Source organism: Capricornis sumatraensis, chromosome 19 (assembly GCF_032405125.1).
Source record: "Capricornis sumatraensis isolate serow.1 chromosome 19, serow.2, whole genome shotgun sequence".
Classification (NCBI taxonomy): Eukaryota; Metazoa; Chordata; class Mammalia; order Artiodactyla; family Bovidae; genus Capricornis; species Capricornis sumatraensis.
The window spans coordinates 25,335,613-25,359,682 of NC_091087.1; the positions used below are offsets into that span (position 1 = coordinate 25,335,613).

Below are 24,070 nucleotides of genomic sequence, written 5' to 3' on the forward strand. Positions count from 1 at the left end.
GACTGTCTCCCCAGTTAAACTTCTCAGGTTGGTTTCAATAAAATTTCCAATTCTTTCTTAGATTGTCTGACTGACTATTGGCTAATTTTTTATCCACAAAAGCAAGTATGCGTTGATCTTTGCAAGTCTCAGTGCAGGAACCTCGTATTCTTATATTTTTCTAAATCAAATTGAACACAACCCTGGGACCTCACTTCCCAGGAGATGGAAATGTCTCTGTGCTTCAGTAAGAGAATTGTTCAGGGCAGGCTCACTTGAGGGGCTCGCTGTTCAAGCCTCATGGTTCATGGGATGGCTGCTCAATTCCTCCTGTTGAGAAATCGGGAAAGAAGTACATCAAGGTTGTATACATGAAGGTTGTATATTAAAGTATACAACCTTTAATGCAGAAGAGATCATGTGAAATGCCGGGCTGGATGAAGCACAAGCTGGAATCAAGATTGCCGGGAGAAATGTCAATAACCTCAGGTGTGCAGAAGACAACACCCTTATGGCCAAAAATGAAGAAGATCCTAAGAGCCTCTTGATGAAAGTGAAAGAGGACAGTGAAAAAGTTGGCTTAAACTCAACGTTCAGAAACCTGAGATCATGGCAACTGGTCCTATTCCCTCATGGCAAATAGATGGGGAAACAAAGGAAACAGAAAGAGACTTTATTTTCTGGGGCTCCAAAGTTACTGCAGATGGTGACTGCAGCCAAGGAATTAAAAGACATTTGCTCCTTGCAAGAAATCTATGACCAACCTAGACAGAATATTAAAAAGCAGAGACATTCCTTGTCAACATAGGTCCATCTGGTCAAAGATATGCTTTTTCCAGTAGTCGTGTACGGATGTAAGAGTTGGATTATAATGAAAGCTGAGCGCTGAAGAATCAATGCTTTTGAACTGTGGTGTTGGAGAAGACTCTGGAGATCCAACCAGTCCATCCTAAAGGAGATCAGTCCTTGGTGTTCTTTGGAAGGACTGATGCTGAAGCTGAAGCTCCAATACCTGACTCATTGGAAAAGACCCCGATGCTGGGAAAGATTGAAGGTGTGAGGAGAAGGGGATGACAGAGGATGAGATGGTTGGATGGCATCACTGACTCAATGGACGTGAGTTTGAGCAAGTTCCGTGAGTAGGTCAGAGAAGGCAATGGCACCCCACTCCAGTACTCTTGCCTGGAAAATCCCATGAATAGAGGAGCCTGGTAGGCTGCAGTCCATGGGGTCGCTAGAGTCAGACACGACTGAACGACTTCACTTTCACTTTTCACTTTCATTCATTGGAGAAGGAAATGGCAATCCACTCTAGTGTTATTGCCTGGAGAATCCCAGGGACGGGGGAGCCTGGTGGGTTGCTGTCTATGGGGTTGCACAGAGTCGGACATGACTAAAGTGACTCAGTAGCAGCAGCTGTGAGTTGGTGATGGACAGGGAAGCCTGGCGTCCTGCAGTCCATGGGGTTACAGAGTTGGACTCAACTGAGTGACTGAACTGAGCTGAACTGAGAGGTTAAGGGCTATTTGTCACAATTCCAAGGCCGCTCCAGTCCCCTCACTGTGGCACCCAAAAGAAAGCGTAATCATCCTGTATTTAGTTCAAGCTTCTCATCACAGGGTCTTCCCTGATGCTCAGATGGTAAAGACTCCTCCTGCAATGCAGGAGACCCAGGTTAGATCCCTGGGTTGGGAAGATTCCCTGGAGAAGGGAATGGCAACCCAACCCAGTAGTCTTGCCTGGGAAATCCCATGACAGATGAGCGGGGTGGGCTGCAGTCCATGTGGTCACAAAGAGTCAGACACAACTGAGTGGGATTCCCTTAGTCTTCTCGTCATAGAGGAGGTACAGCTGGACCCCAGGGATGGCAGCACCTGTCCAGAGTCACCTGTGTGGGGCAGAGTCAGAGTCAGGACCAGGTGTCCTATCCCCAGGCCGGCTGTCCACAGCCCCACACTGCTTGTGACAAGTGTGGCAGCAGCATCCTCCAGGCTGGGACTCTGCCGCGTCCACCCTCATTCTGCACAAACCTGCCCCGTCCCCAGAGGAGGGCACTCACTGATGCTGAGTCAGTTTCCTCATCTGCTAGAGGGGGGAGGGGTGCCAGAGACCCCTGGTCCCTCCCAGCCCCCCTTTACCCGGGTTTCTGGACTTACCAGTCCTGGAGACTCAGACGTGGAGATGGCAACCGGCTCCCTCCCCTCTGTCCACCCTCTCTGCTTCTTTCCTCTTGGCTGCTGGGCCCTGTTTATTGGTCACATCCTCCCTGATTACACAGACCCTCCTTCCCCACGACCTCTACTTGGTGGGGACCAGGTTTCTCTCTCACAACCTGAGTTTCCTCAGTCACTTCCCAGGGGTCCAACTCTCCAGTGATTCTTGTTAAAACGAGAATCTACATCCAGGCGCCCCCACAGTCTGAGGTCTCCCAGACTCCCTTGTTCCTTCACGTTCTGGACTTTCCACTTCTTCAGAGTCCAGCTCAGCAGCCCGAATGCTCTTGCCCTGTTTAGGGAGCTTCTGTTTCCTTTAGCAAAAAGAAATTCCTTCCTGCTGGGCATATAGAGGGCTGACCACAAGCAGGGGAAGATGAAACAGAAGCCCAGAGTGAAGGGAGGCAGATCTGGGTCCGCGACTGGATTCACAGTCACATCTGCTCTGACTCCAAAGCAGACAGGCTGGGGGAGGAGCTGAGAGATGCCCACACAGGCCTGTCTCCAAAGGCAGAGAGAAGGGAGGCGCCTTGGGTCCAGAGGTCTGTGGAGGGGAAGCTGGGACCCCCAAACCCACCTACTTGGTGACCAGGGCCAGCCCTTCAGCACACACAGTTGATGGAGAAGACCTCCATCAACAAGTCTTTTCCTGATGATTGACAGCAGGGCCTGATGGAAACAAAAAGACGTATCTATCTACTTATCTACTTATTTTACCTGATTCCAGAAAATCAGGAAGCGGCCTCAGAAAGCAACAGGTACACAGAAACACACATACGTGTCACTTCACACTCAAACAATGCAATTCCTTTCACAATGGAGGCAGCAACAACCACCCCACCCCCAACCCCAAACCACCTGCCCAAGAAATTCTGAAAAGGAACTTTCTCTTTAAGAACAAGTCACCCAATAAGTTTTGTCCTCCTGACCAGAAGAAAGAAAAAAGAAATCCCAGGCTAACACACCCTAAGGCTGCAGGGGCTCTGCTCCTCTCCCTGCAGAGGCAGGACCTGCTGTGCTGATCACTGAGGCAGCAGGCCCACACCGCTGCCCCTCTCCCACACTGCAGACAGGGGTCTCACAGTTTTTGTGTTGCTTCACCACTCCTACTTGGATTCCCCAGAGAGTAGCTGGGATGGGCAGTATCTACCCCTGGCTTCCTCTAAGATGGCCTCTAGGCAGCGGGTGTTTAGTGAGCCTGCACAAATTCTGGAGCCAATCTCAGGTGGGGCTGGAACACCCAGGTGGGGCCCAGGGCCCAGGGTCTCTGGTTCAAGACTCCTGCCACTGAAAATTATAGACCTCCAGAGATTTTAGTTGAAGTTAAAGGGCAGGTGCCCTGTACACTCCCCTCCCATGGGAGATGGGGGGCCGAATCACACAGAGGGCTGTGTGCTGTGCAGTCAGCACCTTAGGAGGCAGGAGGGAGTGGTGGGCAGAGAAGGGAGGAGTCTCAGGTCCTGATGGATCAGAAGAAGGAAGATGGGGACAGGTGGTCAGGACACAGGAGAGGAGAAAACCAAGGATGACCAGAAAAGGGGCAAAAAGCAGAAAATGCAGAAAAGAAGAAAGAAGCAAGAGAAAGAAGCAAAATAGGACTTGGGCAACCACACTAAGCAGGAAGGAGACAGAGCAGAAGGAGGGAAGGGGACGCAAGAGATGCTGGTTTGACCCCTGGGTCAGAAAGATCCCTGGGAGAATGAAATGGCAACCCACTCCAGTATTCTTGCCTGGGAAATCCCATGGACAGAGGAGCCTGGCAGGCGGCAGTCCATAGGGTCTCAGGACTTGGACACCACTGAGTGACTAAACCACACCGTGACCACAGCCACTCCAGAATGATTCTCCCCGCCCACCACCCTTGACCTCATCAGGAGACTTGTCTTATCCCAAACCTCACAGCTGGGCTGGGTCTGGCCTCAAACACGAACCTTTTGTATCTCTCTGGGCTGTGAGTGCCATTAACTACGCAGACACAGGGTAGTACGGTCCTTATCTTTAATCCCAACCCTTCAAGTCTCAACCCTCAATGTTTCAAAACTGAAAAGAGTTATTTAAAAATCTCAACCTTCAATATTTCAAAATTGAAAACAAATATTTGCCAATTCTTTTTTAACAAAATCTGACCTGAAGACACATGAGACATGTTATGACCTTTGTTATTTCACTTGTGACTATTCAAAAGTTCAGTTGCAGAAACACGAATGTGTCTGATTACAAGGGGGGTCTGATGTCATAGAGAGTAGATGTACCATGTCACCTGTCTGAAGCTGAAAAATTCCGAATTCTAAAGAATATCTGACCCCAAGGGTTTCAGAAAAGGGACTGTGGATTGTGCTGCTAACTCCATTTTACAGATGAGAAAACTAAGGCTTGGGGAATCAAGTGCCTTCCCTAAGGTCAGAAGATTGTAAGGGGAACCCCTTATGGAAATGCCAAAGCTGTGAGTTTGAACGCTTTGCTTTACAGCCCACACATCAGCAGGGCCCGTGGGTGGGAGCCCTGAGCTCCGGGATGCAGGACATGCCTTCAGGGCCACGACCTCCTTCCACAGCCCCTGAAGACACATGTGTCCTGGCCTCTCCTCGCTGCAGCCATCACGAGAAGGAGCTGCCATCTGAGGGGACACAGCCCCCAGCAGAGGAGGGCGGCTTCAGGGGCGCACAGGGAGGAGCCCTGGGGTGAGAGCAAGGCTGTGGGGACGTGGAAGTAGGGACTGTAGTGAGTCCCCTCCCCCAGTGTTGCCTTCACATGTGACTCTTCCTCATTGAGGAAGGGAGACCCCAAGCCAGCATGACTCCAAGGTGGGGCCACACTGAGCAAGCACAGAATAGATTAACACAGTGCTGGGCTCCAAAGCTGCCATCCAGGTGGGAGTCTGGAAAGATCTAGAAATCCTACCTGATGAGGATATTCCTGGCCTGGGAGACTGGTCAGCAGCTTCCAAGCCAGGAAAGAAGGGACTGAAAATGAACAAGGATGCTGTGTCTGATGCTGAATGGAGCCTTTCAGGGCATCCCAGGGAGGGTGTGAGGATGGATGATCACCCCCTTTTAAGGGCAGGAGCTGAAAGAGGAGGCCCCTGCAGGACGCCTGGGAAGCGACAGCCCTGAGGATGCACCCCAGACTGGGGTGGGGGTGGGGCAGAGTGGAGATGACGGGCGGGGGGAGGGGGATCCCAGGTTCCCAGTGGCCCTGAGGCAGCCCAGTAGGGGTCTTCTGACCCAGAAGAGATGCAGGCATGGAGCCAACCTTCCCATGGAGGAGGGGCCTGGACTGGAACTGAGAGAGAAGAACAGGGGCCTGAAGGGGTTCCAGGGCTGTGACAGGGACACCTTAGGCTGCGTCCATATCTTGGCTACTGTAAACAGTGCTGCAGTGAATATTCAGTTCAGTCATTCAGTCCTGTCTGACTCTTTGCGACCCCATGGACTTCAGCATGCCAGGCTTCCCTGTCCATCACCAACTCCCAGAGCTTGCTCCAACTCATGTCCATTGAGTCGGTGGTGCCATCCAACCACCTCATCCTCTGTCGTCCCCTTCTCCTCCTGCCTTAAATCTTTCCCAGCATCAGGTTCTTTTCCAGTGAGCCAGTTCTGCATATATGCCCAGGAGTGGGATTGCAGGGTCATTTTTATTGTTCAGTTGCTAAGTCGTGTCAAACTCTTTGTGATCCCATGTACTGCAGCATGTCAGGCTTTCCTGTCCTTCACCAGGGAGTGTCAAAGGTCAGCAGCTGCCGCAGCACAGGATTCAGCCTCCCCAGAGGCAGATGGCAGATGCCCTTGAATTGTTGTTGTTAGAAAAGGCAGAGATACAGAGATATTTTGAAATATAGTTGGGAGAAGTTGAGGAATTAGAAACCCTGCTGCAGGAATACAGCTGTAGTTCTGGGTTTCAGCAGAAGATAGGAGAGTCATGGGAGTATATTATAGGAAGTCCCCTACAGATGAAGCTTTATGCTGTGAACTCAAAGATACGAATGCACGTTTACAAAAGTTACTTCATGTCTGGCGTACAGTGTCACGTGCTTGCATCCTCTCCGAGGGCTTGAGCTCTGTGTGCTTTACCGTATAGTGCTGCATAGGGTGCAGTAGTGGTGTCGGAGGTGGTTTAGTCGCTGAGTCGTGTCAGACTCTAGCGGCCCCAGGGACCATAGCCTGCCAGACTCCTCTGTCCATGGGATTTCCCAGGCAAGAATCCTGAAGTGGGTTGCCATTTCCTTCTCCAGGGATTTACCCGACCCAGGGATGGAATCTGGTCTCCAGCATTGCAGGTGGATTCTTTGTTGCTGAGCCACCAGGGAAGCCCAAGGTACGGTAGTGCATTACCTTTATTTCAAGTCCAGGATGTCCAGAAGCAAGCATAAAGGCAGCACAGATGCAGCCGGTAGTTGACTATTCAGTCGATGCCAGCCTCTCTAATGCCAGCCTTGTACTGAACTTTTCAAGTTTTACAGTGCTTGTCAAGATACTGTACTGTAAGGTTAAAAATGTTTATGTTTGCTTTTTATGTATGATTATGTGGCAAGTATTATAAACCTGTTACCGTACAGTACTATATAGCTGATTGTGTTAGTTGGGTACCTAGGCTAACTTTGCTGGACTCATGAAAAAATTGGACTTACAAATGTGCTCTCAGAGCAGAATTCATTTATATGTAGGGACTTACTGTAGTCTCCTCGGGCTGCTGAAACAAGTCACCGTAACCTTGATGGCTTAAAATAGCAGAAAGTTATTCTTTCACCGTTCAGGAGGCCAGATATCTGGACTCAAGATGTCAGCAGGGCCCCACTCCTCTGGAAGACCTGAGGAAGAGCCCATTCCTTGCCGTCCAGCTGCTGGTAGCTGCTGGTCTTCCGCAGTGCTCCGGGGCTCCTGACAGCATCACTCCTATCTCTGCTTCCATCTTCACACTGCCGCCTCCTCCGTGTGTGCTGGGCTGACCTCCTTCTTTACTGGCCACACCTTGAGGCAGGCGGGATCTTAGCTCACCAATCAGGGACTGAACCCGCGCCTCCTGAAGTGGACGCGCAGAGTCTTAACCGCTGGACCACCAGGGACAGCCCTACATCTCTTTCATAAGAACACCTATTATCGCATTTAGGGCTCACCCAGAAATCCAGGATTAGCTTCTTAGCTCACGATTTTTATCTTAATCAGATCTGCAATGTTCTTTCCCCCAAATGAAGTAACTTTCGTAAGGTACAGGAATTTGACATGGAAATCTCTCTAGAGAATTTTTTTTTTTTTTTTCAGCCTACAAGAGGGACTGATGGGATTTAAGAAAACAGTATATTTTCCCACTATTCACCAGTAGATGGGGACATTCAGTAAGAAATCAGCCGGAGCAGGAAAGAAATTGCTGAACAAATCTGAAAGTGAAACTGACTTGAATCAACAAGCATGAATTTCTTAGTGGACATGTTCAACAAAGTTGATGGGCTCCATTTTGTGTGAATAAACCCCTCATTTTCTGTGATTCCCTTATCACTTCAATTGGCCAGAAACCTGGAACATGTGTGTAGATTATGAAAATTTCCGATGTGGCAGGGAATAAAGCAATGCAGAGACGATTCTTTGGATAAGTGTAAATTGACTAAAGCCTGGGTTACAGATTTAAATTTTGAAAATAGAATTTAAGGTCACAAACATCATATGGGATAAGGAACTATTTTATGAATTGATAAAATGAACATAATGAAGAAGACATGACAAGCACACACATATATGCATCTGACAACATAGCCTCGGGATAGACGCAGCAGGGCAGCCCAGGAGAACTTTCTACAGTGATGGAAGAGTTCAATACCTGCCCTGTCCAACACAGGGCGTCTTCAGCAGCTCAGTCGTGTCCGACTTTTTGCGAACCTTTGGACTGTAGCCGTCCAGGCCTCTGTCTATGAAATTTTTCAGGCAAGAACACTGGAGTGGGTTGCCATTTCCTCCTCCAGTCCCATATAGAAACTGCTAACAACATGTGGGAATAGGTGCTGAAATGTGGCTGGTAGGACTGAGGGGTTGAATTTTTAATTCTGCCTAATTTTAATTAATTAAAAATGAAGTAGCCAAACATATCTACTGGCTGCTATTAACATATTGGACAATGTGGATAAAACAAGAACTGGAAGAACTGTGAGGCGACATACGATAGCAGTGACAGCATCTGGAAATAGTAATGTGCTCCACTCAGAACCGGGTTTATGAAGGAAACAAGAGGGTGACTCTGAGGTGGTGGCCACGGGTCTCGCCACAGTAATAACTTTTACCATCTTCTTTCTCATTTCCTGTTTTGACTTGAAGATAGTTGAATGCTCACACTATTCAACAACATATTCTTTATTTACTAGCAGATTTCATCCACTCTCCTTATGATTCATGTTTTATCATGTTTTGACCTTGGATCAATATTTGGATGTTCCACTGGGTTGAAGTTAACCTGTAGTAAATGTCCTTCTGCAAACGTATCATGTAGGTTCCCTTGATCCTCGGCTCATCTCCACTATGACCCTATCTCTCCTTCCCCTCACAGACACTAGCTGCCCCAGGAGAAACCTGTAGTTACAGTCTTTCCTTCTCTTTCTCAGTCTCAAATGCACTGGCTTCTGTCCTGAGGCTCTCAAAGATTTTCAAATTGTCACATCCAATGAACACTTTTCAGTGCTGATCCCACATGAACTCTGCTTGCCTCTGCACATGTAACCATGTTGACCACATCCTCCTGACACTCTCTTCTCTATTATTATTATTTAAATGACAGGAGCCTCTTGATCTTTTCCTCTTGATCCTGCCTACTTCTTGGCAGATTCTTCCTCTGCCTGCTGCTTAAATATCAGTGTTTTCTCAGGTCTCCCCTCTCAGCCATCTCTGCTTCCCACACTGCCTAGTCTTTCTGGGAAATTGTACTCATGTTGGTAACTTCAATTATTTCCTTAGGAGATGACGAACTGCATGCGTGCGTGCTAAGTCGGTTAAGTCGTGTCTGACTCTGTGCAACCCTACAGACAGTAGCCCACCAGGCTCCTCTGTCCATCCGATTCTCCAGGCAAGGATACTGCAGTGGGTTGCCATGCCTCCTCCAGGGGATCTTTCCTACCCAGGGATTGAACCTGCGTCTCTTACGTCTACCTGCATTGGCAGGCAGGTTCTTTACCACTAGCGTCACCTGGGAAGCCTCATGATTCACTAGCCTCTTCTTAAACGCCTAACCTGTCCCGCTGGACTATCCTCAGGAACCTCACAGTCAGCCTGTCACACGATTCTGATCTCAGTGAGGCAGTAGTGAGAAGCGGTGTGAAGTGAGATCTTAATTCCCTGCCCAGGAATTGAACCTGAGCAGCCTGGCTTCCCTGTGGTAAAGAATCCACCAGCCAATGCAGGAGATGAAAGCGACACTGGTTCGATCCCCTAGAAGTTCCCCTGAAGTAGAAAATGGCACCCCACTCCAATAGTCTTGCCTGGACAATCTCATGGACAGAGGAGCCTGGCGGCTACAGTCCATGGGGTTGCAAAGAGCTGGACATGTCTAAGCAACTGAACACACACACACAGCCTGGATGAAAGCCAGGAATCCTAGCCACCAGACCAGCAAGGGCCAGAGGCTAAAAGCTATTTCCCCCTGACTCTTGCCCGGACTGAAAAATGCATTTCTCATGGAAGCAAAAACCTTAAATGCAGGTACAAAGTTTATTATCAGAGACACAGCAGAGCAAGAAGTGGAAGAGGACGCTGAGAAACTTAGTTGAGCTAAGACAGAAGCAAGGGAGAGATGAACACTCGGAGAAAAAGGGTGTCGGCGTGCCCCCTAGTGAGGAGGAGCTCAGGAAAGAGGCGGTTAAATCAGTTCTGTAGGGCAGTTCTTTGTCTTCCCTCTGGCCAGACATCCTGCTTTGACCCCTGCCTGATTTGTCTCAGAACCTTGCCCCTAGGTGTGCACACACCTCTCAACCAAGAGGGATCTTGCTACAAAGGCTTCTGGGAGAAGCAAGACTCTTTATGGCCTGGCATTGTCCCCTGACTTTCGGCCCCCAAGGAGCCTTTCTGCACATGTGTAGGGTCTCTCTTGCCCCAAAGAGGGGGAAAATCTCTTGATCCTTTACTCGAACAAGGTTTAGCCCCTCTCTGTTCCTGCCGTGACTATTCCCTTCAGGTGTCCACGGAGACAAGGCTGCTTGAACTGTTTCTGTTACTCTCATTTCAGAAAGCAAATAGGAGGCTGATGGTAAATGCCAGCCTGGAGCCCACCTAACGCCCGTCTCAGGAAATGCAAACAGGAGGCCAGTTGTAAGTGTCCAGCCTGAAGTTCAACTTGTTCTCATCCTTAAGAAGTGAAAACCAGAGACCAATCATAAATGCCTATCTCTCTCCTGCCTCAGCAGGACAATACAGGGGAGAAGAGTGAGATGATCAGACTTCCAGCCGCGACACACGTGTGGGCGAACCTCTCTCTCCCCGAGCAGCCTCCGGTCAGGCAGAGCCCGTGCACCACCGTCTGCACGGTGTGCGGCAAGCCTCTCCCACTTCCTCCTGTCACCTGTCAAGGTGAGCCATTGCCGGCCGAAGGGAGCGGGTCTCATGACTGAGAGGGGCTGAGGCAGCTGTAGCTGCCTGATGTCCTCTCTCTTGGAAGAAAGGACAGAAATGAGAGAGGACAGAGAGGGGAGAGGGCAGAGAGAAAAGTGGAGAGATCTCAAAAGAGGGAAAGGGAAAGGGGAGGGGGAGAGAGTTGCCTGAATGAGGGGACTCAGGGCCGCCAGGGCCAGGGACAGACTTACCAAACGCGGTGACGTTGAAACAGGAGGGTCAGACGGCCACTTGTCACCCATAAGGAAGCTGCTTTCGGTGGTCTACGAGGTGCCAAATCATCTCCCCGGAAGAGGACAAATGCCCCACGTTGGGGGCCACAAAATATATACCAACCAGGGTTCTTGGCCCCCTCAGTCAATGGAGACTGACTAGAAGCCAGACAAGAAATTCAGGCAAGACTTTATTGGGGCCCCTGTAGAAACAGGGGGAAGTGAGAACAAGTAACAGATTCCCTTGCTCGCCCCATGAGGCAGAGGATGTAAGAAAGCGTGCTGCTTATACACGGTGAGGGTAGGAGGTATGTCCAGGGGTCAGGATGGAGGGGTGGCGGAGGTGGTTTGCTCACCCCTTGGGTGATGGTGTGTGCGGGGGGCATGCTCAATACCCTGCTTTTCTCCCAAGTCCTCCTTTTTGCTCCAGGCTCTTTACAAGTGGCAGCTGGGTTTTTCTTTTCTCTTTTTTGGTCTCTTTTTATCTTTGTCTGGAGTTGGCCCCACTGCACAAGCACAAAATTATTTTTGGGGCCCATGCAATTTCTTTGCATTTTGTTGCTGGAGGAGACATGTGTCCATGTGCAAGCATTGCAGCAAAGGGTCTCAGGTCCCAGTCTGTTTTATAATCAGGAGGGTGTGACTAATAAACAGGACCCAGCAGCCAAAAGGAAACAAGCAGAGAAGGTGGACAGAGGGAAGGGAGCCGGCTGCCATTTCCACGTCTGAATCTCTAAGACCAACAAGTCCAGGGGCACTGGCAGGGCTGGGAGGGGAAAGAAAGAGAAAAGAGAGTGAGATGAATGGGGAAGGATGTGAGAGGAGGGAGGGAGCCAGGAAGAGGATGTTAGGGGATGTCAGAAATTGGTGGGGAAAGTGCAGTGAAGAGAATTAAGTGTCCCCGGGCTAGCCTGTGTAAAAGTGAAGGTGTTAGTAGCTCAGTTGTGCCTGACTGTTTGCGAGCCCACGGACTGGAGCCTGCTAGACTCCTTTGTCCATTGGATTTCCTAGGCGAAAAGCTGGAGTGGTTGCCATTTCCTTCTCACAGGGATCTTCATGCCTAAGGGAGCGAACTCAAGTCTGCTGCATTGCAGGCAGATTCTCTACGGTCTGAGCCACCTACAAAAGCTTCTCGGACTAGATACACCATGTCAGCCGTGTAAACCAGCAGGTTGATGCCTGTCAGGATGGCCACAGCCAGTCGTTGGTCCCAGATGCAGACAAAGATGTTGAGCTGATCACTGCAGCTCATATCGCTGGACCGCTGGGGCTGCCCCCCCAGCTTCTCGTGGAACTGGTAGAGGGGCCAGAGGATCGCTGCCGTGACATAGAGGAAGACAGGGAGCACAGTCTGCACCCACAGCAAATGGAAGCGGAGGGGAAGCTTTATGTTGTTGTCACAGTCACACCCATTCATAAGGAAGTTCATGACCCCCAGGACGAAGCAGCTGGAGTACACGGCCACACACCACACCAGGGCCAGCTGGTGCAGGTACAGTTCAGCGTTGCAGATGAAGGCGAAGATGATGTTGGCCGCATAGTTCTCCAGCCTCCTGAGCACACCTGGGAATGTTGGCCAAAAGCAATTTATTCTACCGGGTCGGTGACAGACCCAGGCCACTTCGATGGCGTAAAGCAGACCAGCCGCACAGGAGAAGGCAGTGGCGGTGATGGCGCGGTTTCTGGCGGGGCCTGGATCATAGAACTGGATGTAGGTGGGGCCGAAGATGACGGCAGCCGAGAGGCAGACGACGGCAAAGTAAGAGCCAAAGGCGTGGAGAACGCCATCCCGATACAAGCGGAGGAGGGACTGGAACTTATCATACAAGCGGAGGAGGCACTGGAAGTTACCTAACGGCAGTTTGAAGAGACTGCCCAACTCCACTATGAAGCCGAGAAAGGTCAGGCCGAAGCAGATGGACCAGATGAACAGGCACCAGTTGATTACACCCACCTCCAGAGTGTCCTTACTGGTCAGCCAGATGGGCACGAGGGTGGAGAGCAGCTGCCCCATGCGGAGGAAGAGGCTCCAGCCAGAGAACGAGCTCATAGTGCTCCTGTCGGTCAGGCAGGTCACGGGCTGCGGTGCTGTATGGAACCTTGTTTGCTTTCCACCCAAAGTCTTGTAAATAGGTAAATGCAGCTCCGGAATTGGATATTCTGTTTCCTCTTTCACTGGGCCGGTTCAGCTCTCCCTCTGTCCTTGATTTTTCAGAAGGATACAACCGCTGATCTTTAGAACAATGCACTGATCTTAACAAAGTAAGGGCCACATGCGTGTTCTTAGTCCCCAGCAAGGCGCCTGGTATTTAATGTCAAGTCTCCAATACTCTCAGCGTGTAGCCCACATCCGTTTCCTGCCCCCCTCCTTGTATAAATGTGGGCTGAGCCTTGCAGTGCTGGGGGTTGGTTCTCTTGCACAGTGATCCGCCTTCTCCCCTGGTGGCTGGCTTCCTTAATGTAAAGCGACTTTTCTTCTACCCAGTGCTTTTCTCTGTATTGGCTTCTTCAGCGAAGAGCAGCCTGAGCCTGAGCCGGGGGACAGTGTTGGGCATGCAGGCAGGAATCAGGTCCCTGGGGCTCCAGCCCTTCCAGCTCCCTCTGTGACGAGCAGAGGAGTGTACCTGGGAAGGCCAGGGAGGATCTACAGGGTTGAGCCAGCAGCTGCTGAATTTGTTAGTTTCCAGAATTTCCTCTGTCCCTCCCCACTGCTTGCTCACAGCCTGCTTTCACTTTCTGTTGAGAGACTGCAAACTGGCCTCTGAAGGAGCAGCTGAGCTCTTGACTGAGTGAGTGGAGGGTATGCGCCCTGGAAGCCCCCCATTCCCTCCTGTTTGGGCAAATCATTTGCCCTTTGGAACTTTGTGGTCAGTCTGTGCCGCGGCCAGCACAAGCAAGAGTTGCACCTGCACAGGGAGAGAACGGAGCGTCCCCGCTAAGAAAAATAAGAGAGAGACAAAAGATGGGGTTGAGAGGATCAGACCACAATTGGCTGATGCCTTTCTTTATTAGGCTATAGTATTTATAGGATAATGTACGTGACTTAAGACATGTACAAGATTATTTTTTAACCTCAGGATACAATCACTAGACCCTTACCATTGTGTACAGAGTATACTAAGTAATCTATCTTCTATGACATGTTGCAGGACACCCTGACCTTAAGGGCTGTAAAAACTCTTCAAGGGTGGCGGGGCAGGGAGCTTAGGAACAATGCCTAAGGCTCTGCATACCTGCGGAGCAGCTCCCAAGACTTAACCCTTCACGGGCGGTCCCCCGCAGTCTGGACACCACAGGACATGGCTTGTTTATGACTCTGTGTGTGCCTCTTCTTGGAGAAGAATTTGTTTATTTGAAATATGTTCTGGGGGAGCAAGCAAAGTGAAGCGAGGGGGCCATATCTATCCCTTCTAGAAGTCCACTGGGACGCATGTTGGCCGATTGGCAAAACTAGAGTATGACTCTGTAACCAAGAAGAAAAATGAGTTTTAAATTTTCATACATCCTAACCCATGTATGTTTTCTAGTCTAAAGAACAGTGTGCCCCCTGAATGGGTCTCTAAATTCCTCCACTCTCTTGCAGTTAGAACTGATTTGTTAAATATTTGGTTCAATTCAGTTCAGTTCAGTCGCTCAGTCGTGTCCGACTCTTCGCAACCCCATGAAGCGCAGCACGCCAAGCCTCCCTGTTCACTCAGACTCACGTCCATCGAGTCCATCCAGCCATCTCATCCTCTGTCGTCCCCTTCTCCTCCTGCCCCCAATCCCTCCCAGCATCAGGGTGTTTTCCAATGAGTCAACTCTTCGCATGAGGTGGCCAAAGTACTGGAGCTTCAGCTTTAGCATCATTCCTTCCAAAGAAATCTCAGGGCTGATCTCCTTCAGAATGGACTGGTTGGATCTCCTTGCAGTCCAAGGGACTCTCAGGAGTCTTCCCCAACACCACAGTTCAAAAGCATCAATTCTTCGGCACTCAGCTTTCTTCACAGTCCAAATCTCACATCCATACATGACCACAGGAAAAACCATAGCCTTGACTAGACAGACCTTAGTCGGCAAAGTAATGTCTCTGCTTTTGAATATACTATCTAGGTTGGTCATAACTTTTCTTCCAAAGAGTAAGCATCTTTTAATTTCATGGCTGCAATCACCATCTGCAGTGATTTTGGAGCCCCCAAAAATAAAGTCTGACACTTTTTCCACTGTTTCCCCATCTATTTCCCATGGAGTGATGGGACCAGATGCCATGATCTTCGTTTTCTGAATGTTGAGCTTTAAGCCAACTTTTTCACTCTCCTCTTTTACTTTCATCAAGAGGCTTTTTAGTTCCTCCTCACTTTCTGCCATAAGAGTGCTGTCATCTGCATATCTGAGGTTATTGATATTTCTCCCATTAATCTTGATTCCAGCTTTTGCTTCTTCCAGTCCAGCGTTTCTCATGATGTACTCTGCATAGAAGTTAAATAAGCAGGGTGACAATATACAGCCTTGACGTACTCCTTTTCCTATTTGGAACCAGTCTGTTGTTCCATGTTCAGTTCTATCTGTCGCTTCCTGACCTGCATACAGATTTCTCAAGAGGCAGGTTAGGTGGTCTGGTATTCCCATCTCTTTCAGAATTTTCCACAGTTTATTGTGATCCACACAGTCAAAGGCTTTGGCATAGTCAATAGCATTAAACATGATATCTGTTCTTCCTGAGTGAAGCAACCTTCTACCAGGACGGGGGCTGGTTTCATGTCCTTCCCCAAATCACATAAACACTGACCTCTAACCCTGATCTTCTCAAAACAGCTCTTGGAGCTTCTTGAGAGACTGTCTCCCCAGTTAAACTTCTCAGGTTGGTTCCAATAAAGTTTCCAATTCTTTCTTCGGTTGTCTGACTATTGGCTAATTTTTTATCCATAAAAGCAAGTGTGCATTGGCCTCTTCAAGTCTCAGTGCAAGAACCTCATATTCTTATATTTTTCTAAATCAAATTGAACACAACCCTGGGACCTCACTTCCCAGGAGGTTGGAAATGTCTCTGCTGCTGCTGCTGCTGCTAAGTCGCTTCAGTCGTGTCCGACTCTGTGCAACTCCATAAATGGCAGCCTACCAAGCTCCCCCCTCCCTGGGATTCTCCAGGCAAGAACGCTGGAGTGGGTTGACATTTCCTTCTCCAATGCATGAAAGTGAAAAGTGAAAGTGAAGTCGTGCAGTCGTGTCCGAATCTTTGGGACCCCATGGACTGCAGCCTTCCAGGCTCCTCCATCCATGGGATTTTCCAGGCAAGAGTACTGGAGTGGGGTGCCATCGCCTTCTCTGGAAATGTCTCTGTGCTTCAATAAAAGAATTGCCCAGGGTGGGCTCACATGAGGGGCTCCCTGACCAAGCCTCATGGTTCATGGGATGGCTGCTCAATTCCTCCTGTTGAGAAATTGGGAAAAGATTTCCAAATCGAGAAAGAAGTACATCAAGGTTGTATACTGTCACCATGCTAATTTAACTTTAATGCAGAGTAGATCATGCAAACTGCTGTGCTGGATGAAGCACAAGCTGGAATCAAGACTGGCAGGACAAATATCAATAACCTCAGGTATGCAGATGACAACACTCTTATGGCCAAAAGTGAAGAAGATCCTAAGAGCCTCTTGATGAAAGTGAAAGAGGACAGTGAAAAAGTTGGCTTAAACTCCACGTTCAGAAACCTGAGATCATGGCAACTGGTCCCATTCCCTCATGGCAAATAGATGGGGAAACAAAGGAAACAGGAAGAGACTTTATTTTCTGGGGCTCCAAAGTTACTGCAAATGGTGACTGCAGCCAAGGAATTAAAAGACGTTTGCTCCTTGCAAGAAAAGCTATGACCAACCTAGACAGAATATTAAAAAGTAGAGAAATTCCTTGTCGACAAAGGTCCATCTAGTCAAAGATATGGTTTTTCCAGTAGTCGTGTACGGATGTGAGAGTTGGATTATAATGAAAGCTGAGCATTGAAGAATTGATGCTTTTGAACTGTGGTGTTGGAGAAGACTCTGGAGAGTCCTTGGACAGCAAGGATCCAACCAGTCCATCCTAAAGGAGATCAGTCCTTAGTGTTCTTTGGAAGGACTGATGCTGAAGCTGAAGCTCCAACACCTGACTCATTGGAAAAGACCCCGATGCTGGGAAAGATTGAAGGTGTGAGGAGAAGCGGATGACAGAGGATGAGATGGTTGGATGGCATCATTGACTCAATGGATGTGAGTTTGAGCAAGCTCCGAGAGTTGGTCAGAGAAGGCAATGGCACCCCACTCCAGTACTCTTGCCTGGAAAATCCCCTGGGTGGAGGAGCCTGGTAGGCTGCAGTCCATGGGGTCCCAAAGAGTCAGACATGACTCAGCGACTTCACTTTCATTTTCATGCATTGGAGAAGGAAATGGCAACCCACTCCAGTGTTCTTGCCTGGAGAATCCCAGGGACGGGGGAGCCTGGTTGGCTGCTGTCTATGGAGTTGCACAGAGTCGGACACAACTGAAGTGACTCAGTAGCAGCAGCTGCGAGTTGGTGATGGACAGGGAAGCCTGGCGTCCTGCAGTCCATGGGGTCACAGAGAGTCGGACTTGACTGAGTGACTGAACTGAGCTGAACTGAGAGGTTAAGGGCCATTTGTCACAATTCCAAGGCCGCTCCAGTCCCCTCACTGTGGCACCCAAAAGAAAGCGTAATCATCCTGTATTTAGTTCAAGCTTCTCATCACAGGGTCTTCCCTGATGCTCAGATGGTAAAGACTCCTCCTGCAATGCAGGAGACCCAGGTTTGATCCCTGGGTTGGGAAGATTCCTTGGAGAAGGAAATGGCAACCCAACCCAGTAGTCTTGCCTGGGAAATCCCATGACAGATGAGCAGGGTGGGCTGCAGTCCATGTGGTCACAAAGAGTCAGACACAACTGAGTGAGATCCCCTTAGTTTTCTCGTCATAGAGGAGGTACAGCTGGACCCCAGGGATGGCAGCACCTGTCCAGAGTCACCTGTGTGTGGCAGAGTCAGAGTCAGGACCAGGTGTCCTATCCCCAGGCCGGCTGTCCACAGCCTCACGCTGCTTGTGACAAGTGTGGCGGCAGCATCCTTCAGGCTGGGACTCTGCCGCGTCCACCCTCATTCTGCACAAACCTGCCCCGTCCCCAGAGGAGGGCACTCACTGCTGCTGAGTCAGCTTCCTCATCTGCTAGATGGGGGAGGGGTGCCAGAGACCCCTGGTCCCTCCCAGCCCCCCTTTTCCTGGGTTTCTGGACTTGCCAGTCCTGGAGACTCAGACGTGGAGATGGCAGCCGGCTCCCTCCCCTCTGGCCACCCTCTCTGCTTCTTTCCTCTTGGCTGCTGGGCCCTGCGATTGGTCCCATCCTCCCTGATTACACAGACCCTCCTTCCCCATGACCTCTGCTTGGTGGGGACCAGGTTTCTCTCTCACAACCTGAGTTTCCTCAGTCACTTCCCAGGGGTCCAACTCTCCAGTGATTCTTGTCAAAATGAGAATCTACGTCCAGGCACCCCCACAGTCTGAGGTCTCCCAGACTCCCTTGTTCCTTCACGTTCTGGACTTTCCACTTCTTCAGAGTCCAGCTCAGCAGCCCGAATGCTCTTGCCCTGTTTAGGAAACTCGTGTTTCCTTTAGGAAAAGGAAATTCCTTCCTGCTGGGCATATAGAGAGCTGACCATAAGCAGGGGAAGATGAAACAGAAGCCCAGAGTGAAGGGAGGCAGGTCTGGGGTCCGTGACTGGATTCAATCACATCTGCTCTGACTCCAAAGCAGACAGGCTGGGGGAGGAGCTGAGAGATGCCCACACAGCCCTGTCTCCAAAGGCAGAGAGAAGGGAGACACCTTGGGTCCAGAGGTCTGGGGAGGGGAAGCTGGGGCCCCCAAACCCACCTACTTGGTGACCAGGGCCTCCCCCGCCCTTCAGCACACACAGTTGATGGAGAAGACCTCCATCAACAAGGCTTTCCCTGATGATTGACAGCAGGGGCTGATGGGAACAAAAAGATGTAGAAGAAAATTCTTAGTTATCTACTTATTTTACCTGATTCCAGAAAATCAGGAAGCGGCTGCAGAAAGCAACAGGTGCACAGAAACACACATACGTGTCACCTCACACTCAAACAATGCAGTTCCTCTCACAATGGAGGCAGCAACAACCACCCCACCCCCACCCCCCAAACCACCTACCCAAGAAATTCTGAAAAGAAACTTTCTCTTTAAGAACAAGTCACCCAATAAGTTTTGGTCTCCTAAGCAGAAGATATAAAAAGAAAGAAAGAAAAAAAAAAATCCAGGCTAACATCACCTTAAGGCTGCAGTGGCCACGCTCTTCTCCCTGCAGAGGCAGGACCTGCTGTTTTGATCACTGAGGCAGGAGGCCCACATCGCTGCCCCTCTCCAACACTGCAGTCAGGTGTTTGCAAGTCCCTGGGGTTCTTCACCAGCTCCTTTTCTGACTCTCCAGAGATTGGTTGGGGGTGGAAGTTATCCCAAATTTCTTTAAGATGCCCTCTAGGCAGCCAGTGTGAGGCTGAGCATCTGTGGGGTCCAGGGATCCAAAATCTCTGCTTCAGGACTCTTGCCCATTGGGAATCAGTGACCTCCAGATTTTTTTTTTTTTACTTAAAGGGGAGGTACACTATACACTCCCTCCTACTGGGAGAAAGGAGGCCCGATGCCTAGCTACCCACCCTCACTCCTTCTCGTCCTCATCCAGTCTGATGGCTTTAAGATTCCACTCAGTTGACAAATACGCCTGTGCACCAAGTGTGTGCCCGGCAGTTTTTCTAGACACTGGACAGAGAGCTGAGAAGATAAACAGTAGGTCCCCTGTCATGGAGCTTATCCTCTAGGACACAAGATGGAAAATCTGAGAACCAATGGGTAACATCAGGTCCGTGGGTGATAAATACTATGATAAAGGGAAAAACAGGTGAAAAAGAGAGTTATTGGAATGTGGGGATTGGCAAGGCTGCTGTTTTAGGTGGTTGGAGGTCAGGCCACTCTATGGATGTGACCCACCCCTCATCAAGAGATTCTGATTCATTGGAGCTGAGTGAAGTGAATTGGTTGTATGATGATAACTCGCCAATCCTGGCCTCCAGAGCTGATCTCTACAGGGACCCTGAGTCATATGCAATTGCCTCCTGATCACTCCCTCCGGATGTCTCAGGACACTCACACTCACCATGTCTGGTCCCATCTCCTGAAGCCCCCTGGCTCCAGCACACGCAGACCCTTCCTTGTCTTTCCCATCTCAGTTGATGGCACCACCTTCACATATGCTCTTCACAAAATACTGTGAATCCACACACACACACACACACACACACACTCTTCCCCCTCCCTAGAGCATCCACTTGATCTTGACCCAGATCCATCCAGCCCTCTCACCTGTGCTCCCCTCATAAGCTTCTCACTGCTTCCTCTATTTCCATTCTTCCCGTCAAAGTCGGCTTGGGCTGAACTCAAACTAAGTTACCTTTGCCGGTTTTTCTTTGCTATCTCAAGTCGCACAATGTCACCTCCAAAACCCTGTAGGTTCTCACCCCTTTCTACCTCTCCAGCTTCATCGCCTCCCTCCCTCCCTCCAGTCACTGAGAATGACTTCCAGTTCCACTGGTCATCTGAGGGCCTTCCCTGCTACATGTCTACACACACCCGAACCCTGAACGGAGACCAGAACTCAGCCTGGAACATAGTAGTCCTGTGTTCAGTCAATGTCACTCTGAGCCTCAGTTTCCTCATCCAGAAAATGGAGATAATAGCACCAGTTTTTAAAAATTTATTTATTTTTTATTAAAAGATAATTGCTTTACAGACAGCACCGGTTTTTAAAGGTGAAGATTCTTGATCGCCTCCTGCAGAAAACACCTCTAGCAACTTAGGCAGAGAATGACTCTACTAGAAGGCTGGTAGAGAATTATTAGGGAGAGACGGGCCTGAGAGCAGGCTTAGACCAGGGGCGAGTGGGGGGTGCTGGGCAGCTGGGGCACAGGGAAGGGCAGCTGGTCCAGGCACCATGGCCACTGGCCGCAGACTCTGGATGCCACTGCAGGCCCCAGCAGAAGGAATTCTGACCTGACCTGGTGTCTGCGTATCACCTGCTCCTTAGGTGTATGTCCAGACTTCACATGGGGGCAGGTCAAATATTTACCTGAACTTTGAGTTTCTTATTGAGAGTGAGGCCCAGTTTCTCATCGAGATTTTCACGATGGGGACATCCTCAAATATGAGGTGGGGGGAAGTTCAGGTTTTCAATTGTTCTTCTCCCTGGCGATGTTCATCATACAAGGCCATGGGAAAGTTGGGAGAATTAAAAGAGAAAACAAAGGAATCACTGATTCTTAAACATTTCCCCTAAAGGCAGAAGGGATGGAATGTATCCTGGTCAGGAGGTCCAGGCAGGAAGGAGCCTGAGGTCATAAGCTCGTGTTAACACTTATTCAATAAACTCCTGCAAGGTACCAGGCCTTCTTCTCAGCACTGGGAAAAAAAATTCAGTGAACAAAAGACAAGATATCTCTACTTTGTGGATCTCTATTCTAGAGTTTATCTTTGAAGCCTCATGTTTTCCATGAAAGCAAACGTGGGATATTGCATTCCTTTCTATAATACCCCATAATAATATACTCTTAACATATCAGACTTGTTTCAATACAAAAGTAACAACTTCCTATGAATGGGCTGGTGGCTGAGCCATCCTATTTGCTTGAAGATACAGAAAACGGAGGCTTTATGTGCCTATAGTTAAGCACATTGTGGTTGACACATGAACAAAACTGGATCTGAGTTCGTGTGATGGGGAGTAAAAACCTGGGGAGCCAAGACCCTGTAGGAGAGGGTCAGAGGGTCAGAGAGATGATGAAGGGTTCTGGGGTCCTGCCAGCCTCTGACAAGGTCCGGGAACAGAGTGTTCAGGAAGCACTTCCTGCCTGGTGTGCCAAGACCCTGTGGGAGAGGGTCAGAGGGTCAGAGAGATGATGAAGGGTTCTGGGGTCCTGCCAGCCTCTGACAAGGTCCGGGAACGGAGTGTTCAGGAAGCACTTCCTGCCTGGTGTAGCAGAAAGCACAGCAGGCTCTCTTTTAAGGGTTTTGCATAAGCAGTGGTCCCGCACTAGCAGTGGGAGTGTGCCTGGAGTCAGTGGTCGGGCTGATGGGCAGAGCACTGGAGGGATTTATGGAAACAGATGCTGGTTGGAGTTGGAGGGTGAGGAGATGGGCTTGAACTAAGCTCCCCCACCCCCACCACTTCTGCATCCCTGGTCAGAAGCAGACCCAGAAAAGACCAACTTGGCAAACACTCACCAGCCCAGCCTGGCCCCAGAAGAGACCTTGGATGACAGCTCACAGGTTCTGTCTGCTGAGAAAGGGGCCCTGAGGACTTGGGCTGCAGCGGGGCTGCTGTGGACACAACAGTTACCAGAGGTCGTATGTGTCGTGCTCACTGCAGGTCGGGCTCTGCTGCGGATTCATTTGTTCCTTCCAGCAGCCCCTGAGCTATGCACTCAGTGTCCCCATTTTCACAGGCACAGAGAGGTCAACCGATCATGATTAGAGATGTTTAGGTGTCAGAGCTGAGATTTGAACCCAGTCATGTGGGTTTAGGACCTTAAAATCTGCTTGGATTTGATTTGTACCTTAGACCCAAAGGGAGAGAGTGGCCAATATGCTTTTCAGTGCCAACAGACTGACTCAGTGACAAAACCTCCATTTCATTCATCTTCAGGGCTATTATTAATGTCATCCCCACTGTACAGATGATGATTCTGAGGCTCAGAGAGTGTGTTATGTTTTTTGCTCAAGTTCACACAGTTACTTCCTGTCAGAGCCCAGATGTGAATATAGGTCTGTCTCCCTGCAAAGCTCAGCAAGTCATACGCAGAAAAGGAAAAACGTGTTAATCGCTCCGTCATGTTTGACTCTTTGCGACCCCACAGACTGTAGCCCCCCCAGGCTCCTTCTGTCCATGGAATTGTCCAGGCAAGAATACTAGAGTGGGCAGCCATTTCCTTCTCCAGAAGATCTTCCCAACCCAGGGATAAAACATGAGTCTCCTGCATTGCAGGCAGATTCTTTACCATCTGAGCTGCCAAGGAAGCCCCAACAGGTAACAGAACCGCAGCAAGTGCTGAGCCCCTTCCCTCTTCTCTTGGGTCCAGGATTCATCTCCTGGCTCCCATGTGTCCTGGTCTGGCTCTAGTGCCCCACCCAGAGGTCCTGTGGCCGAGTTCCCATCCCAACCAGACCACTTCCTGTTGGCAAGCCAGCCAGAACATGACAGAGAGGGTCCAGACCCTAGGGAGGGACTGATTGGAGCCTGGCCCGAATCTCCTCGGCCCATCAGTCTTCCTAGAGACTTTTCCACAGAACAGCCACACACACAAGGGTCACATGGATTGGCAGTCGATGCCTGGCTCCCGAGTAGGTGCCTGAGGCCACCCGAGAGCAGAGTCCCTTTTCTCTCCACTCAAAGGTGGACTATGGAAGGTTGATTCTGTGATTTTTCCAAGAAACTGGGCAGAGAATGGGAACATCTGTGCACAGGGCTGTGTTCTGGATGCGGCTCAGGACACAGTCTGGAGGACGTCATCTGGAGTCACCCTGCCTGGGGGAGGCTCTGGCAGGCCTTCGAGAAGCGAGCCTCTGGCCGCTGCCCCAGGAGACAGGGAGCCCAGGGCAGGCAGGGAGCAAGAGAAGGGCTTGAGGCTTGGGCAACGGGAGGTCTTTTACATCACCTGTGTGTGCTGAAGGGCTTGGGGAGGCCCTAGCCACTCAGCAGGGGGGACTGGGGACCACAGCTCCCCCTCCCCAGACCCCTGGACCAAGGTGCCTCCCTTCTGCCTGCTTTGGAGACAGGCCTGTGCGGGCATCTCTCAGCTCCTCCTGCAGCCTATCCGGCAAGGCTGCAGGGAGCATGGAGACCGTCTGCCGACTATCCCTCCCCTGACCCTTCTTCTCCAGTTGGTATATTTTTCAAAAATAAATTTTATTTTTTTAAGAAGGGAATCTTTACATGGTTCCAAATAAAAATATTCTGAAAAAGCCATACTCTGAGAAACCTCACTTCTACCTGTGGCTCC

The 24,070-nt window shown here is 50.0% G+C and overlaps 1 protein-coding gene across 1 annotated transcript; it reads right to left on the bottom strand.

Annotated features, from left to right (window-relative positions):
- Positions 1-291: 291 nt before the first annotated feature.
- LOC138095160 (myeloid-associated differentiation marker-like) lies at positions 292-13,500 on the bottom strand. The gene is made up of 2 exons (XM_068991149.1): positions 10,966-13,500; positions 292-309 (listed from the first exon to the last, which is right to left on the bottom strand). The coding sequence occupies exon 1, from the start codon at positions 13,034-13,036 to the stop codon at positions 12,047-12,049; it is 990 nt and encodes a 329-aa protein (XP_068847250.1). The 5' UTR covers positions 13,037-13,500; the 3' UTR covers positions 292-309; positions 10,966-12,046.
- Between the last annotated feature and the right edge of the window lie 10,570 nt (positions 13,501-24,070).

What these genes read in the sequence shown, in the direction of transcription:
- LOC138095160 (XM_068991149.1), bottom strand. Translation starts at nt 13,036, where the DNA reads ATGAGCTCGTTCTCTGGCTGGAGCCTCTTCCTCCGCATGGGGCAGCTG.